Source organism: Bos javanicus, chromosome 10 (genome assembly GCF_032452875.1).
Source record: "Bos javanicus breed banteng chromosome 10, ARS-OSU_banteng_1.0, whole genome shotgun sequence".
NCBI classification, from domain to species: Eukaryota; Metazoa; Chordata; class Mammalia; order Artiodactyla; family Bovidae; genus Bos; species Bos javanicus.
This window is the reverse complement of record NC_083877.1, coordinates 64,676,091-64,695,406: the sequence shown is the minus strand read 5'-3', so window position 1 is coordinate 64,695,406 and position 19,316 is coordinate 64,676,091. Positions and strand designations below refer to the sequence as shown.

General features: G+C 41.6%; 1 protein-coding gene across 1 annotated transcript in view; it reads left to right on the top strand.

Moving 5' to 3' along the window:
• Window positions 1-17,560, top strand: part of SLC28A2 (solute carrier family 28 member 2) — a 37,482-nt gene extending 19,922 nt beyond the window's left edge. The window contains exons 11-18 of the mRNA XM_061428887.1: window positions 772-897; window positions 980-1,110; window positions 1,541-1,709; window positions 1,894-2,091; window positions 2,565-2,646; window positions 4,649-4,747; window positions 4,915-5,026; window positions 13,832-17,560. Of these exons, the coding sequence (XP_061284871.1) occupies window positions 772-897; window positions 980-1,110; window positions 1,541-1,709; window positions 1,894-2,091; window positions 2,565-2,646; window positions 4,649-4,747; window positions 4,915-5,026; window positions 13,832-13,952 (1,038 nt within the window). The 3' untranslated portion in view covers window positions 13,953-17,560. The remainder of the gene's footprint in view (window positions 1-771; window positions 898-979; window positions 1,111-1,540; window positions 1,710-1,893; window positions 2,092-2,564; window positions 2,647-4,648; window positions 4,748-4,914; window positions 5,027-13,831) is intronic.
• Window positions 17,561-19,316: the final 1,756 nt, after the last annotated feature.

The following is a 19,316-nucleotide window of genomic DNA, read 5'->3' as shown; positions in this document are numbered from 1 at the left end:
ACTTAACACTAGGGAAATGGCTTGTCAAACTGACAAGGAATTAGTATTGAAGTCTTTCTCTCCTAAGGTCCTAGGCTGATTAACTGTATTTGAAATGGTCTCAGAGTACTTCTATATATTTCTAGCATAGCATGCAACATTTTGTTGAAATTCTCCATAATCAATTTGATTTCCTCTGCTAGACTATGAAGTCCTAAGAGTAGGAACTTTGCCCTGTTCATATAATGTCCCTGTCATCTCCTATACCACTAAGCACATAGTTATCATTCTTTAAATAGTAAATATTACCTATTTTACAATACTAGATATAGTTTGCATAGTTGGGCCTTCATAATTTCATACCGTTTTCACAAACGTTGTTTCTTTTGATTGTTTCATCAACATTGGGCTTCATTCATGTAGCAGTTCATTTAATGAATACTTTTTAAGCAGTTAATAGTTATTAGTAAGTACACTGTACTCCTTAAATTCATCCATTAAGTATACAGTTTTAGACTGAGAACCTACAAAAGAAATATACCATTTCTCATCTATAGAATTCTAATTTTTAAATAGATGAGACAAACACATATGAAAACACATAGAACAATGCCAGCCAGGATATAATTAGGTATTAGAGGGAGTGAGCTAGACACTAGGAGAGCCTATGAGCAGAGCTCAGAGTTTGAAGGGCACCCACACTGGAGGGCTATGCACCCAGGGCTGGGATGGGCACTCTGGGGTGGGAAACTGTACCCCTCTTGAATCTGACTCTCTCTGTCTTATTTTTAGACGGAGGCACCTCTGCTCATCCGGCCATACCTTGCAGACATGACGCTCTCTGAAATCCACGCAGTGATGACTGGAGGGTTTGCCACCATTTCAGGCACTGTATTGGGAGCCTTCATATCCTTTGGGGTAAGCATAGTCTGTTTGATCACTCCTGGGTGAGCCCAAGTCTGGGTTCTGTAGATTCTGACTCCTAAGTCTGGCCTTACAGATTGACGCATCATCCTTGATTTCTGCCTCTGTGATGGCTGCCCCTTCTGCTCTTGCTTTGTCAAAGCTGGTATATCCGGAAGTAGAGGAGTCGAAGTTCAAGAATAAGGAGGGGGTAAAATTGCCCCGTGGGTGAGTCCAATGAAGCATATAATTTGGGAGATGGTGAGGTCATGTGCAGAATCAAGAGTGGTGCTGTGGTTCAAGGCTCCAAGTCTCCCGGAGAGGGAATAATATGATTCCATATCTCCTTGTGTCTACCTCTGCCTCTAGCTATTCATGTTGATTTGTTTCTTTTGTTTAACCCTGCCATTTCCTCTGCCTTCTGCATGCCATTATCCTCTGTTCTTTGTGTCAGTAGAATTTCATGGTGATTGAATTTGATACTGTGAAAATTAGTAATTTCCACAGAAAGGGTCACTAGGAACCCCCATCACCTCTTAAGCTGTTCTTGCACTCTCCTTTTGCACTCCTGCACTCCTGGGGCACTGAGACATCTCTTTTCTGAGGGGCTGAGATTACTTTAGACACCGTGTTCTTCCCTTCTGCCCAATAACCACAGGAAGGAGAAGAATGTCCTGGAAGCTGCCAGCAATGGAGCCACAGATGCTGTAGGCCTTGCTAGTAACGTAGCAGCCAACCTGATTGCCTTTTTGGCTGTGTTGGCCTTCATCAATGCTGCCCTCTCCTGGCTAGGGGAAATGGTAGACATACAGGGACTCACTTTTCAGGTAATGGATTCCATTTACCTGGGCGGTCCTTCTAGGGTGTGTTTATGAAGTCCTTGAATTGCACATGTCTTCTGACCCGGAGTGAGCTAAGGGAGCATGGCAGGGAGAAGGGGTTGGGGGACTGAATCAAGGTTCCAGAGAAGTCCTGGGCTCCTGATGTGAGATATCTCTTTCTCTCACCCAGGTCATCTGCTCCTATGTCTTAAGGCCCATGGTTTTCATGATGGGTGTCGAGTGGGCAGACTATCCAATGGTGGCTGAGATGGTGGGGATGAAATTCTTCACGAACGAGTTTGTGGCCTATCAGCAACTGTCTCAGTACAAAAACAAGCGTCTCTCTGGAGTGGAGGAGTGGATCGAAGGCAAGAAGCAGTGGATTTCTGTAAGTGCCAGTCTGGAAAAGCATAAACAGTCTGTGGACAGATACAAAGTATTACACAAAAGTTTGTCTCACACACACAGATCCCTCTCCAGGGTCCCAGGCCTGACCCTAGGAAGAGTCAGGATCAAAGCAAGAGTCTGACCCAAAGCAAGAGAGTAACAGTGTGCTTAGCTTCTGTGCCTGAGCTGCCCTGAGGTCATTTCCCCCCTTCCCCCACCCCGCTCCACACTGACCCAGCTTCCCTCATAGATTTCATAGGCTCTGAAGGCTTAGACAAGAACACTGGGCAAGAAACCAGGGTGGTTTTCATGTCATTATCCCTGGAATAACTCAGGGATTGGTTATTTTCTGAGCATCCTTTCCACATTCCTTAGAGTGGTATGGACAAGATTAGGGGTTCTAAGTACTCTGGAACTTCTATAATGATTATACAACTGCACACATGGGACTGAGTTTATTTTTGTTTTCCCTAGGTGAGAGCTGAAATCATTACAACGTTTTCACTCTGTGGATTTGCCAATCTTAGTTCCATAGGAATCACACTGGGAGGCTTGAGTGAGTTAATTCTTTTTCCCAGCTACCCAATATGCCAGCCAGGTCCCAGCATCTATAGTAGGCAGCCCTGGTGCTTCAGTACAAGTTGAGCCCAGATAGAGAAGCTGATGTGAAATGGTCCTCTCCATTGGCAGTTAATTTGGAGTTCAAGTAATCATGCTACCTGGCTATGTGTGGAGCCAAGGCTGGGTTTAGAATCTCAACTTCTGTTATTTTTTTTTTTCCTCCCTGTAGGAGGCCCAAGAAACCAATTTTATTTTTCTTTTTCCTATGAGGAACACTATAATGGTATTATTTTTATTTTACCACTAAATGGACATAGGACATAAATAAGTAAAAGTATTTTGTTTTTTGTTCAGTAGTGAAGGTACTTTCTGAAATTATGCTGCTCACCAGTTGACTTCATAGAAATAGGCCTTGTGCAAGGAATCAGAACAAATAAAAACAGAGACATATAAGGTAGATAGATAGAGCAAGTGCTGTGAAGTGTTGGAATTAAAGCTACAAGTCACCAGCTGTAGGAGGAATGAGTATTTTAAGCATACACAGATTACATTTAGATTGCTAAGAATATTGCTAAATGGTGATGGTTGGAGGAAATAATATGAAGAAAGTGGAGCTGTCTTTGAAGGCTGGGCAAAGAGAACTAGTGGATTCCAAGAGTTTGGAAGATCGCTGGGCTCCAAAATCACTGCAGATGGTGACTGTAGCCATGAGATTAAAAGACGCTTGTTCCTTGGAAGAAAAGCTATGAGAAACCTAGACAGTATATTAAAAAGCAGACACTTTCCTTTGCTGACAAAGGTTCGTCTAGTCAAAGCTATGGTTTTTCCAGTAGTCAAGTATGGATGTAAGAGTTGGACCATAAAGAAAGCTGAGCACCGAAGAATTGATGCTTTTGAACTGTGGTGCTGGAGAAGACTCTTGAGAGTCCCTTGGACTGCAAGGAGATCCAGTCAGTCAATCCTAAAGGAAATCAGTCCTGAACATTCATTTGAAAGGACTAATGTTGAAGCTGAAGCTCCAATACTTTGGCCCCCTGATGTGAGGAGCCGACTCATTGAAAAAGACCCTGATGCTAAGAAAGGTTGAGGGCAGGAGGAGAAGGGGATGACAGAGGACAGGATGGTTGGATCAGTATGAGCAAGCTCTGGGAGTTGGTGAAGGACAGGGAAGCCTGGCGTGCTGCAGTCCATGGGGTTGCAAAAAGTCGGACATGACTGAGCGACTAAAGAACAACAAATAAGAAAAATACAGCTTAGTGTGTTCATTTTTTATTTCACTCATGTTCTGGGCTAGAATCATTAAGTTGATTTACTTGGTAGCTGATCAAACAATTTAAAGGTGAAACAGTTTCCTTTCAGTTTCTTTTCCCCTTCTGTCACACAGTTGTCTGTCTTCTAATTCTGATGCCCGATTACCACCTGACTGTGAGATTAACATCTAGTGGTGGAATATGCACCACATGACTAAGGCTTAGATGAATGTTGCTAGTCTCATCTCTCCGGCTCAAAATTGTCTAATTCTGTCCACCTTAAGCATGCCAATGGCAACCCACTCCAGTACTCTTGCCTGGAAAATCCCATGGACGGAGGAGCCTGGTGGGCTGCCGTCTATGGGGTCGCACAGAGTAGGACACGACTGAAGCAATTTAGCAGTAGCAGCAGCAAGCATGCCAATTTCAACTAGTGAACACCCAAGGCATTTGTACTGTCTGGAGCAATGCAGAGCTTTTCTTGGTTCAGATACATCTTAGGAATGTTCACAGAACCACGGAAGTTAGAGTCAGACGCACCATCCTTGACCTGGGGAGTGTCTAAGTTAGTGACCTATGAATACATATACTTCTAAGCACACCACTGGCAAGCATCTGGTGGTTGGCAGTAAGAATGCGATTCATCTGCTGTGTTTTGATACTCAGCATTCTTCTAATCAGGTTTCATGGGTATACCCAGTTGCCTGGCAGGGAAGAGATTGAATTGTTTTGTTTTGTTGTCTGCAGCATCAATGGTACCCCACCGGAAGAGTGACTTGTCCAAGGTTGTGGTCAGTGCCCTCTTCACAGGGGCCTGTGTATCCCTTATCAGTGCCTGTGTGGCAGGTAAGTGTCCTAGCTTAGTCTCAGAATAACTGATTTAACCATCCGTCTCACATATGCATGGAAAAGGCTTCAAATCTACAGTATTCTCAATTTATACCCAGAGCATTAAAAGCCTTAAGGAACATGTGTAAAATCTTCCCCTTAGCATCTCTGTCTCCTTTATCCAGGAATCCTCTATGTCCCCAGGGGAGCAGAAACTGACTGTGTCTCCTTCCTAAACACGAGTTTCACCAACCGAACCTATGAGACCTATGTGTGCTGCAGAGAGCTCTTTCAGAGGTGAGTGAGCACTGGATCCCTGCTCGAGTCTCCTCTCTTATGCTCTCTTTCACTCAGGAATTTCTGGGATTGGAGAAAAGTAAGGTCTTGAGGGTAATCACATGGATACTGAAGAGAACATATAAGAAGGGGGATAGGTATTTGTGGTGGTCTAGATCTCTCTTCTTTTCTGTTATTAGATGCATACTCACTATTGGCTCTAGCATGGACAAATCATCAGTTTTACAAATGACAATATCTTGTATTGATGGGGTACTGAGAAGTGGAGGGGCAGCAGAAGAAGTAAGGGAGGGTGATTTCCCTGATCAGAAGTGAAGTATTTATTGTGATTTGAATATAGATAGGTTGTAGGTGAAGGTTGACAGTGGTTCTGAGTGGCCCAAAACTTAAGAGCTTCTTCAGACAGAAATGAAGACTGAGACAGATAAAGTTGAATTGATAAAATCACAATGCGTTCAGGTAGTGTAAAAATGAACTTGTTTACCAATTCGTGGGATATTATTAGAATAGTTTTCTGGTTCTGTGTGTAAGGAACTCAGAGGTCACCACTCCATCTTAAGACGACAGTGAAAAAAAGCTGAACAGTCTGAAAAATCAATAACTCTTCTTGAATCTGTGAGAAACACAAGGCAAACTGCAGACCCCAAGATTGGAGCAACAGGCAAACACAGGGAGTCATGGTTTACTGGAGCCACAGAAACCCGTGCAGGGGCAGGAAAACCAGAAACTGCAGTTGCTGAAGCCTCGGGGAGGACAAAGCTGTGTTAAAAACTCTGAGGGGACCCATTTCTCAGGGGAAACCCCACACTTTTGGAAGTTTTACCTCTTGGAACTACACTAGGTTCTCATAGTAAATATCAGACAAAACCCCCCTCATGCTTCTGGCAGGTGGAGGGGAAAAGGAACTATTTTGAAATACACCAAAGCACTCTGTTTTTTTAAACAAGACCTGCCTTTAGGAAAAACTAATTAACCAAAGCCTAACCACCTGGGGTATTATCAGAGTCCACCTGACCTAGAAAAAGAGAAATACCCAACTGCAGCCCACTCTAGCCATCTCGTCCCATTCAAGGAGGGAGGAAAGACTGAGAAACACTTGTGAAGTTCAGAGTTCAGAGGCACAGGCTAACTAAAAGGCTGAGACCTAACCACAGGACAATAGAATGCCTCCCCTCCCCAACATCTCACCACTACATTGCTAAGGTCTATTTACAGCTGTTCCTTTTATGGGTATGTCATGTCTAGTTATCAAGAAGAAATTACAAAACACACTAAAAGGCAAAAACCACAATTTGAGGGGACAGAGCAAGCATCAAAATCAGACATGGCAGAGATTTTCAGATTATCAGAGTGGGAATTTTGAACAGCTATGATTAATATGGATCTTCCCTAGTGGCTCAGTGGTAAAGAATCCACCTGCCAGTGTAGGAGACACGGGTTCCAACCCTGGATTGGGAAGATCCCTGGAGAAGGAAATGTCAACCTACTCCAGTATTCTTGCCCGGAAAATTCCATGGAGAGAGGAGCCTGGAGGGCCACAGTCCATGGGGCCACAAACGAGTTGGACATGACTTAGTGACTAAACAACAATGATTACTACACTAAGGGCGCTAATGGATAAAGTAGGCAGTGTGCAAGAACAGATGAGCAATGGAAGTACAGAGATACAGGAATCTTAAGAAAGAACCAAAAGGAAATACTGCAGATCAAAAACACTGTAACATAAGTGATGAATGCCTTTGAATAGCTTATTAGTAGACTAAGCACATCTGAGAAAAGCACTTCCAGCTTGAAGATTTATCAGCAGAAATCATCAAAACTGAAAAGCAAAGAGAACAAAGACTGGGAAAAAAAATTAAAATAGAACATTCAAGGATTATGGGACAACTTCAAAAGGTGTAACATACACGTAATATGAATACCAAAAGGAGAAGAAGAAATATTCGAAACAATTATGACTGAGAATTTCCCCAAGTTAATGTCAGGCACCAAATCACAGATCTGGGAAGCTCAGAGAACATCAAGCAGGATAAATGCCAAGAGAACTATACTTAAACATATCATTTTCAAGTGAGAGAAAATCAAAGACAAAGAAAAAATACCAAAAGAAGTCAGTTGAAAACTAAAGGGAGTATATCATAAGCTAAAAGAATTAGTTACAGGACCCAGAAAGGAAAGATCTGAGGAACTGCAAAAGATCTTTGGTTCTGCAAAAGCAAAAGGTGTGTGTACTTGTACTGATATGTAGGTGAATAAAGAGTTCTGGAAAATGAGGCTAAAAGATCTTATAAGGCCTTCTATAAAGTGCTATGGAGAAGGCAGTGGCACCCCACTCCAGTACTCTTGCCTGGAAAATCCCATGGATTTTCCTGGTAGGCTGCAGTCCAGGGGGTCGTGAAGAGTCGGACACGACTGAGTGACTTCACTTTCACTTTTCACTTTCATGCATTGAAGAAGGCAATGGCAACCCACTCCAGTGTTCTTGCCTGGAGAATCCCAGGGACGGGGGAGCCTGGTGGGCTGCCGTCTCTGGGGTCGCACAGAGTCGGACACGACTGAAGTGACTTAACAGCAGCAGCAGCATGAAGTGCTAAGGAATTTAGATTTGGACTTACAGAATTCTGAACACATGCTGAGATGTTTTTTCAAAAGATCATGTTGGGTAGCCATTTGGATGTTGGGGAGACCAATAAACACATTGCTGTAATACTCTCAAGTAGTAGATGATGAGAGCTGATACTAAGTAGTTGTGAGGATGAAGATACATTAGACTAAGGAGAATCAATAGGATTGTTTATTGAACGGAAGAAAAGGGTAAGGAAGAGAAAGGAGTCTCAAATGTCTGTACCCTTTCTGGCTCGGGCAAGTAGATCTAAGGGCTGCCATTTATTAACTGACAAGAAGGGGATTGATTCTGGGAATGGGAGTAAAGGGGAGAGATTATGGCTTAATTCAGGTAAATATGTTGATTTAGCGGAGAAGGCAACGGCACCCCACTCCAGTACTCTTGCCTGGAAAATCCCATGGACGGAGGAGCCTGGTAGGCTGCAGGCCATGGGGTTGCTAAGAGTTGGATACGACTGAGCGACTTCACTTTCACTTTTCACTTTCATGCATGGAGAAGGAAATGGCAATCCACTCCAGTGTTCTTGCCTGGAGAATCCCAGGGACGGGGGAGCCTGGTGGGCTGCCATCTATGGGGTCACACAGAGTTGGACACGACTGAAGCGACTTAGCAGCAGCAGCAGCAGCAGCATGTTGATTCCACATTTTTACCTGTGGAAACATCATGTGAAGCGACTTATGTCTGGAGTTTAGGAGAGAAATAAGAACTGGAGATAGATTTGGAAGTCATTATTAAGTATGTGATCTTACATATGTTCACTATACAGGTAGAGGCTTGGGTACTATCTCCTTAACAGGTAACTATGCCAGGTGAACAGATATTACCCACCTGGGTTTGGAGGTTTTCACCAGAGAAGGCAACCAATATCTTCTGAAAAAGTAATCTTTGTGCTGCACTGATAAAGATGAATCATAATCTAGATAGATCATTGGTCTGGCATAGTTATGATTCCTCTGTTCTTGTGGCACTTCAGTAGATATCATTGTAGGCATAATCTAAAGTAAATGAATAAGGTGAAAATTGCTAATTTTTGTTTAATGATGAGTACGTCACTGAACCTCACTAAAGGATTAATAGAATACTCTTTCCTGCTCATTTCTGCCCTCAGAAATGCAACTGACTTTTTGCCTCAAGTCACTTACTGAGTATCATTAGTATCTAGAATCTGAAAGAGAATGTTTTTGTCCAGTTCATTCATAGTAAATACTTCGAGTGACTCCAGACCAAGATGACAACAAAGGAGGCTTGAATTTCCCTTTTCCTATGTATGCACCAAGTGTACAGCTACACATGGAATAATTCCCTCTAAGAAAAATCAAGAAACTAGCTGAATGACTCCTATGACTGAGAAAATAGCTACACTGAACTGGGTAGGAAAGGTCAAGACATCTCTCATTATAAACCCCAGCCCTGGCAGAGCACCATGTAATGGAAAGAAACTCCCAGCTCTAAGCTTCCCCCTAAGCAGTGAAGGGTTTAGGCTGCACATCTATGCCCCCAATGTTTAAAGCTCCACTCTGCCTACTTCCCTAACCCCTTCATGTTCACCCATGTAGGAGAATGAAACTGAACTCCTGTCTTATACCATACACAAAAGTCGACTCAAAATTGATTAAAGACTTGAACATAAGACCTGAAACCTTGAAAATCCTTGCAGAAAACATAGACAGCCCTGGACATTGGTCTTAGTAATGAGTTTTTTTTTAAATAAAAAATTTAAAAATTGTAGTATATACTTGCTTTACAATGTTGTGTTAGTTTCTGCTGTACAGCAAAGTGAATCAGCTGCTGCTGCTGCTAAAGTCGCTTCAGTCGTGTCCGACTCTGTGCTACCCCATAGACAGCAGCCCACCAGGTTCCCCCATCCCTGGGATTCTCCAGGCAAGAACACTGGAGTGGGTTGCCATTTCCTTCTCCAATGCATGAAAGTGAAAAGTGAAAGTGAAGTCACGCAGTCGTATCCGACTCTTAGCAACCCCTTGGACTGCAGCCCACCAGGCTCCTCCATCCTACGTATACATATATTTCCTCCATCTTAAACCTCCCTCCCACCCCACCCCAATCCCACCCATCTAGGTCATTGCAGAGCACTGACCTGAGTTCCCTGTGCTACACAGCAGCTTCCCACTAGCTATTTTACACATGTGTGTATGTAGTGTGTATATGTCTCTCAGTTAGTCCCACCTTCCCCTGCTGTGTCCACAAGTCCGTTCTCTATGTCTCTGTCTCTATTCCTGCCCTGCAGATATGTTCATCAGTATCATTTGCTAGATTAATATACAATATTTGTTTTTCTGACTGATTTCACTCAGTATGACAGACTCTAGGTTCATTCATGTAACTACAAATGACCCAATTTTGTTCCTTTTAATGCCTGAGTAATATTCCACTGGGAGCTTCCTTGGTGGCTCTGTGTGGTAAAGAATCTGCCTGCCAATGCAGGAGCCACAGGCGATGCTGGTTCAATCTGTCCATGGGCTCACAAAAGAGTCAGACATGACTTAGCGACCAAAACAATAGCAGCAGTATTCCATTGTATATATGTATCCCATCTTCTGTTGATGGACATCTAGGTTGCTTCCATGCCCTGGCTTTTGTAAATAGTGCTGCAATGAGCAGTGGGGTACACGTATCTTTTTGAATTAATAGTTTTCTCAGGGTATATGCCTAGTAGTGGGATTGTTGGGTCATATAGTTGTTCTATTTTTAATTTTTTTAAGGAACCTCTACATGTTCTCTTTAGTGGCCGTATCAATTTATATTCCCACCAACACTGCATGAGGGTTCCCTTTTCTCCACACACTCTTCAGCATTTGTTGTTTGTAGATTTTTTGATGATGGCCATTTTGACTAGTTTGAGGTGTTAACTCGCTGTGGTTTTGATTTGTATTTCTCTAATAATTAGTGATGTTGAGCATCTATTTATGTGTTTGTTGGCCATTTGTATATCTTCTTTGGAGAAATGTCTATTTAGATCTTTCATCCATTTTTTGATTGGGTTCTTTGTTATTTTGATATTGAGTTGTATGAGCTGCGTGTGTATTTTGGAGATTAATCCTTTGTCAGTTGTTTCATTTGCAAACATTTTCTCCCATTCTGAGGGTTGTCTTTTCATCTTGTTTATAGTTTTCCTTTGCTGTGCAAAGCTTTTATAAACAGTTTAATTATTTCCCATTTATTTCTGTTTTTATTTTCATCATTCTAGGAGGTGGATCAAAAAGTATCTTGCAGTGATTTATATCAAAGAGTGTTCTACCTATGTTTTCTGTAAGATTTTTATAGTATCTGGCCTTACATTTAGGTCTTTAATCCATTTTGAGTTTATTTTTGAGAATGGCATTCAGTTCAGTTCAGTTCAGTCACTCAGTCGTGTCTGACTCTTTGCAACTCCATGAATCGCAGCACGCCAGGGCTCCCTGTCCATCACCATCTCCCAGAGTTCACTCAAACTCATGTCCATCGAGTCGGTGATGCCATCCAGTCATCTCAGCCTCTGTCGTCCCCTTTTCCTCCTGCCTCAAATCCCTCCCAGCGTCAAAGTCTTTTCCAATGAGTCAACTCTTCGCATGAGGTGGTCAAAGTATTGGAGTTTCAGCTTTAGCATCATTCCTTCCAAACAACACCCAGGGCTGATCTCCTCCAGAATGGACTGGTTGGATCTCCTTGCAGTCCAAGGGACTCTCAAGAGTCTTCTCCAACACCACAGTTCAAAACCATCAATTCTTCAATGCTCAGCCTTCTTCACAGTCCAACTCTCACATCCATACATGACCACTGGAAAAACCATAGCCTTGACTAGACGGACCTTTGTTGGCAAAGTAATGTCTCTGCTTTTCAGTATGCTATCTAGGTTGGTCATAACTTTCCTTCCAAGGAGTAAGCGTCTTTTAATTTCATGGCTGCAGTCACCATCTGCAGTGATTTTGAACCCCCCAAAATAAAGTCTGACACTGTTTCCACTGTTTCCCCATCTATCTGAGTGTTGTAATTTCATTCTTTTACATGTAGCTGTCCAGTTTTGCCAGCACCACTTATTGAAGAGGCTGTCTTTTCGCCATTGTCTTTTCTTCCCTCCTTTGTCAAAGATAAGGTGACCACAGGTGTGTGGATTTATCTCTGGAGCTTTCTATCCTGTTCCATTGATCTTACTTCTGTTTTTGTTAGTAATGATTTTTTTTTTTTTTGGATTTGAAACCCAAAGCAACAAAAACAAAAAAGAGCCAACTGGCACTTCATCAAACTAAAAAGCTTCTGCACAGCAAAAGAAAAAAAAAAAGATGAAAAGTCAACTAACAAAATGGGAGAAAATATTTGCAAAACACATATCCAGTAAGGAATTAATATACAAAATATACAAGGAACTTATATAGATCAATAGCAACCACCCCCAAATAATCCAATTTAAAAATGAGCAGAGGAATTGAACAGACATTTTTCCAAAGAAGTCACCCAAATGGTCAATGGCCAGCAGGTACACGAAAAGGTGCTTAATATCATCAACTAACAAGGAAATGCAAATAATAACCAAAATGAAGTATCACCTTACACCTATTAGGGTGGCTGTCATAAAGAAGACAGGTGACAACAAATGCTGGCAAGGACATGGAGAAAAGGAAACCCTTTTACACAGTTTGTGGAAATGTAAAATGGTACAGTCACTTGGAGGTTCCTGAAGAAACTAAAAATAGAACTACCATATTATCCAGAAACCTCCTTTCTGGATATGTATCCAAAGGAAACAAAGTCATTGTCTGTACTCCCATGTTCATTGCAGCATTATTATGGCTACTGTTGTAGCCGTGGTATGGAAACAACCTATGTGTCCACTAACAGATAGATGGATAAATCAAATGTTGTAGAAGTATACTGCTAAGTCGCTTCAGTCGTGTCCGACTCTGTGCGACCCCAGAGATGGCAGCCCACCAGGCTCCCCCGTCCCTGGGACTCTCCAGGCAAGAACACTGGAGTGGGTTGCCATTTCCTTCTCCAATGCATGAAAGGGAAAAGTGAAAGTGAAGTCGCTCAGTCGTGTCCAAATCTTCGCGATACAGTGCCATGTTATTCATCCTTAAAAAAGAAAGAAATCCTGGTATTTGCAACAATGTGGATGAACAATTACACTAAGCAAAATAAGCCAGAAAAAGACAAATACTGCATGGTCTCACTTATATGTGAAATATAAAAAAAATGAAATAAAAATTGCATGTACAGAAATGGTGGTTGCCTGTGCCTAGCGCTTAGAGGGATAGGGAGAAGCTGGTATAATAGTACAAACTTTCAGATATAAGATAATAGATATGAAATTTTAATGTATCTCATAGTGGCTATAGTTAATAATAATACTGTAGCATATAATTGAAATTTGCTAAGAGAGTAGAACTTGTGTTCTCATCATACACACACAAAAGTAAATATGTGAGGTGATGGATGTGTTAATTAACACAATGTTGGGAATCCTTTCACAATATATGCATATGTCAACTGATCACACTGTACACTTTCTATATATTACAACTTTGTTAATTATACCTCTATAAAGCTGAAACACACATACATATACAACCAAGCCTGAGCTGTTTTCTCTTTTTCCAAACTTTAAACTTTTTATTTTGTATTGGAGTATAGCCTATTAACAATGTTGTGGTAGTCTCAGGTGAACAGAGAAAGGACTCAGCCATACATGTACATGTATCCATTCTCCCCCAAACCCTCCTCCCATCCAGACTGGTACATAACTTTGAGCAGAATTCCATGTGCTATACAATAGGTCTTTGTTGGTTATGCTTTTTAAACATAGCAGTGTATACATGACCTTCCCAGTGTTTTCCTTTCTTAAGAGGGAAGTGGCTTTGGAATATCATCTCACTTTTTTGAATAAATTCAATTCTAAATCACATTACAAAGAATAAATTTTGCTTCAGTGATGTTTGGAAAGGACTATGGTTAGGAATTGGAATTGGGCACAGAAGCAGACACATTGTATAGGGTTTCTTGCTAGTACTATCTTGGGCATGAATGAAAAAATACACTTAATTCTATCCTACTTTCTTGGTCATTGTGATTGGATTCATTAATAGGTTTCTGTTTTTGTTTTCACCAGCTTGGTAGAACGTACTGATACATCTTGTTGCATTGTTTTTATCTGACCCACTGTGTATCTCTCTGGTTTTTCATTTCAGTACTTCTCTGAATGGGACCTACAACCCTCCTTCTTTTTCTGGTCCCTGGGAAGATAAAGAATTCAGTGCTATCGCACTTTATAACTGCTGTGATCTCTACACAAGTGCTGTCTGTGTCTAAAGCTGGTTCATTTCCATAAAAGTCTTAATCTGGATGGCTTTTTGATGGCAAAGGTATTTATGTACTCAGAGTTCTCATCCTATAACTAATGCGCTTTGATCTTTAACAGTAAACATAAAATTTTCATTATTTGGCTGAACCAAATAAGAAATTTCTTATGGGCTCTGTTTGAGCTTAGAGTCAAAATAATAAATATTATCATACCAAAAAATATCTTATAAACCTTGCTTCTAGTTGCCATCTTAAGAATTATATGATGTAGTATGCTATACATGTGGTTTGGTATGTAATGTGTACTGAGGTAAAAAGCTGTATTTCTTGGAGTTCTGTGGATGAGCTGGGTTTATGGTACTAAAGGTATATATGAAAATTATATGAATATTGAACGATAAGATTTTTCTGGTTGTCACACATTTGTAAACCTTAAAACTCCTTAAAATCATTACATAGTAATATTTCCTGTACGCAGACTTATAAGGAATGTCTGTTTTTTAGAGGCCTTTGTTTTGTTTTAGTATTCTGCTTTAGTGCCATTTTGCTTCAAGTTTACTGACTCTTTTAAAATGATGGTTTGCGGGGGAGATGACACTTTTTCCTCCCAGAGGACATTTGTCAATGTCTTGAGGTATAATTAATTGTCACAACTTGGGGGATGCTACTGATGTCTTCTATTGAGTAGAGGCCAGAAATGCTGTTAAACATTCTAGTGTGCATGGTCAGCCTCCACAGCAAAGAATTCTCTGGCCCCAAATGTCAACAGTGCTCAAGTTGAGACACTCTGACTTAGAATATTTCTTATATCTAATATTATTTATAATATTATAGCCTTAAGGAAGAGTTTCAAAAGAATGTAGGAGCTCCTCAAAAAGTTATAAAATAACCATATGGCCCCACAATTCTATTCCTTGGTATACACAAAAGAACTGAACACGGGTGTTGAAACAAGTACATGCACATGCACGCCCACGGCAGCACTATTCACAACAGTCAGAAGGTGGAAACAGTCCAAATGTCTATCAGTAGCTGAATGGATAAATGAATAGTGTTACGTACATACAATGGAATTTTATTCAGTCATTAAAGTCATGAAGTACTGATGTATCCTACATGGACAAACCTAGAAAACATTATGCTAAGACAAAAAAGCCAGACACAAAGGCTTATTATTATCTGATTCTATTTTGTATGATTCCCTTTATATGAAATATTCAGCATAGATATATCCATGGAGACAGAACACAGATTGGTGGTTGCCAAGGGGAGGTGTGGGGGAGGAGGAGTAGGGAGTTACTGCTTAATGAGTACGCGGTTTTACTGTGGAATGACGGAAATGTTTTGGAACTAGATAGAAATGGTGGTTACACAACATTGTGAATGTACTAAATGTCACTGGTTTGTTCACTTTCAAATGTATAATTTTATGTTATGTGAATTTCCCCTCAATAAATTATATATATACACTATTTGTATGTCCCTTTAGCGAATCTGCCTTCTTCCACTTCACAATTATCTGAGCTCAGAACCTCTTGGCCTTCCTTCTTGTCTCCTTTCCTATCTTCTCTTCCTTATTTTTGGTAAGTACCAGACCACCTTACCTGTCTCCTGAGAAACCTGTATGAGAGTTAAGAAGCATCAGTTAGAACTGGACATAGAACAATGGACTGGTTCAAAATTGGGAGAGGAGTATGACAAAGCTGTATATTGTCACTCTGCTTATTTAGCTTCTATGCAGAGTACATCATGCAAAATGCTGGGCTGGATGAAGTGCAAGCTGGGATCAAGATTGCTGGCAGAAATATCAACAAACTTAGATATACAGATGATACCACTAATGGCAGAAAGTGAAGAGGAACTAAAGAGCCTCTTGATGAGGGTGAAAGAGGAGAGTGAAAAATCTGGCTTAAAACTCAACATTCAAAAAACGAAGATCGTGGCTACTATCATTACCATTTAAGGAACTCAATTTACAACCAGGGATTTACTGCATTCTGTGCCAAATTTAGTTCACACAAGGAAGGGTATGGGATGGAGGGCTCTCCTTATCTTCTTTCAGGGGTAAGGGCCGGCATTCTCATTCTGTCTCCTGTTTGAAGTGAATTTGATCTACACTGACACATAAGAGGGCCGCGCTGTAACAGCAGTTAGTGTGACAACACCATCAGCAGGAGAGTCTCACAAGCAGGAAGAACGAAAAGTGAGGACTGAATGGGATTGGGACAAATGCAACGCCGCCTCCTTGGGCCGAGAGGCACTTGCACACTAGCACAGCAGTGACCAGGGGTCACAAAGAGTCGGACATGACTGAGTGACTGAACTGAACTGATGAGGGTGGAAGCAGGTTGGGCGGGCCCAGGATGTGTGTGAAGTGCTGGTCAACCCCGAGGCGCAAGGCAGGGACCAGTTGCTCTCGGGCTCTGTCTTGGAAAAGGAGAGGGGAGGGGTGCAAACATACCTACTTGGTGTTCTGGGAGACGCCAGGGAGCATGTGCTTTACAACTTTCACAACTGTCTCCCAGTTTCCATCCCCAGTTAAGGAGCCCCAGGCAGAGAGGAGAGAGGAGGCTGAGGAAGGGTGGGCAAGAGAAAAGATCGGGAGGACCAGGAGAAATGGAGGTTATGGAAGGGGCTGGTTAGGATGTGGAAATGTGCCGGGAGCCACCACAGGAGATCCCACCCATGACAAAGGTCATGTGGAGGAGGCCTGACAGGCAAAGGCAGATCAGGCCTCGAGGGACCCCCTGAATCTGCTCGAGCATCTACCCCAAAACCAGAATCTGTCTGTCTTACTATTTTGTGCCTTTCACCAACTCTTCTGACATTAACAGGGGGCTATCCCCGACCACCTTTCTCTGGAAAAAGTCAACTTAAGGCTTTAGTTAATAAGTCTCCTGGGCATGAAAGGAATATTTCTATTTTCACCCCTCTGTTGGCATTCTAGCTTGCCTGACAGGTTTATCCATACTCTTGCAATTAACACACAAGATTGTTCACAACTCCCCAACCTTGAAAGGCATGGGAAGCCAAAGCATTCTAAAAGTCCTAATGAGCATAGAGTCCTTTAAGGGATGAAAAATTATTAGAATAGATAGTGCTGGTAAAGGGCTTCATTATTGGGCCAATGCTTGCTGCCAAGTGCCCGTATCCCTTATCCGTTGTGCGCCTGGGAGTGCATTGGTTAACATAGTTGGAATGTAAGAAAAACAAGTAGCAGCCTTGGAATTAACCACATCAGACCTTTGAGCTAATTGGTTCTTTCTTTGTTGTGACCACTGCACCTTTGCTCTGTGAGAATGTAACTCTGTTTAGTACTTTCTGAGGCTGGGAGGAATAAAGAAGAAACACTTTAAGGGAAAACAAGTTTTCTGGCTGAGCAGCCTTTATCAAAAAAAGGTCATAAAATGTCCACAGGCCTCCAAGGCCAGAAGATAATGTACACAACATTGTTTATGGGAAAGGTATGCAGAAAAAATCCTGGTTTTGATAAAGACAAAACAGATGTGATGTTTGGGCTGACTCTGTATGACTTTGCATCTTTCATTTCCCTCTATGTACAAGTCAAGGAATAAAAGTTCCTTTTGAAAATAAAGTTATGGTCCTCGCTCACCGAAGCTTGGTCTCCCCGTGTCATTCTTTTTTCCTTTTCCCTCCTTTCCTCTCTCTGTTCTTCTTTCAGGATGACTCCTTGGGACACAGGAGCTTTATTGGCTTTCTGTGTTATTCAAGGAAGATCAAACCCTGCTCTCCGCTTTGCTATCCTTATCACCTAAGCCGTCATCCTGAGGGTACCCCTGGATCCTGCTGGGGCTGGACCCCGGCAGAAATGAGGAAAGGAGAGTGGCAGACTGGGTCACCCAATGAGTAGAATCTATTCTCTCAAACACTGCACCGTAAAGCCTCTTTTGTGTATATCATTCTACCGCCTGCCATTTTTGTTTTGGTGTGTGTACAGCTTTCTAGATCAGTACACATAGATCTACCTCATTCATTTTCTTGGCTACCTGGTATACCATGTAAGGAGGTACTCCATTTGTGGACATTTAGGTTGACTTGGTGGCTCAGCTGGTAAAGAATCCGCCTGCAATGTGGGAGACCTGGGTTCAATCCCTGGGTTGGGAAGATCCCCTGAAGAAGGGAAAGGCTACCCACTCCAGTATTCTGGCCTGGAGAATCCCATGGACTGTAGAGTCCATGGGGTCACAAAGAGTTGGACACAACTGAGTGACTTTCACCTTCACTAGGTTGACTTATATTTGACTGATTATTTCTAAACGCCTAACTGAGTAGGACCATGACTTAGTGACCGAACAGCAACAACAGCTGAGGTAGACAGTTTGTGTTTGACTCCCACTTCTGACTCTCCTTTGCATGCCTGACCTACTCTTGGTGAGAGTCTTTGCCTAAGGTATTGCTTGTCAAACATTTAAACACTTAAATATTCCCATATTCTGTGGAAATAACTGACTTTTAAGACAGGAATGAAAAGATTAGGAGCTGGAAGATCTAGATTCAGAGGCCTGGGCTGAGTCCTTTTCAAGCCCTATTCAAGTTCTTAATATCTGAAAAGCCCAACTTCCAATTCTGCTTAATGAAGATGATGATAATCATATCCACTTTATAAATTGCTAGAAATTTTGAAATAATAATGTATATGAAAAAAACTACATAAGTGAAAGTGTAAGGATCTTAAATGCAGAGCATTTGCTCCTTTATACATGAACATTTGCTTGGCATTTATCAGGCTTCTGGCATTGCTTAATGAGATTGGTGTGCACCCTCGCCCAAACGCTCCCCCTGCTCCCCACCCCCATTTAATTCCTAAAACAATCTTTTAAGAAAGTTTTTATCACAGTTTTCCAAAGGAGGAAATATACACTTAGAGAGATTGAGTTGCTCCCTAGAGTCACATAGTAAGTGAAAGAATCATGATTTGATCCCAGGGTCTCAAACACTATGTCTATTTTCATCCTATCCCAGCCCTCCCTACCTTCCTTACCTCTCTAATCTAGTGCATCAGGGTCCACCAGTTTAATCCAGATGATCTCAGGAGCTTCTAAAGTATTAATATTTATTATTTCTGAAAGACTTATGTGCCAATCATGTCCTGCTGTGTGCCATCCTTTGTATTTTTGTCTTATTTTGCTATTTGTCTTTTTTGTTGTCATCTATTGCAGCAAGTATAAAAATGATTATTATAAAAACCTCAAGGTTTTTGACAAATCTTTCAAAACAGAATTGTCTTTACTTTTATTATCTCTTTGAATATGGAGTCCCATGATGTCAGAGACTAAGTCTGTTTTATTTGTTACCAAAGCTCTAGGAGCTAGCACTGTTCTAGCAAAATGAAACAAACAAGCAAGCAAAAAA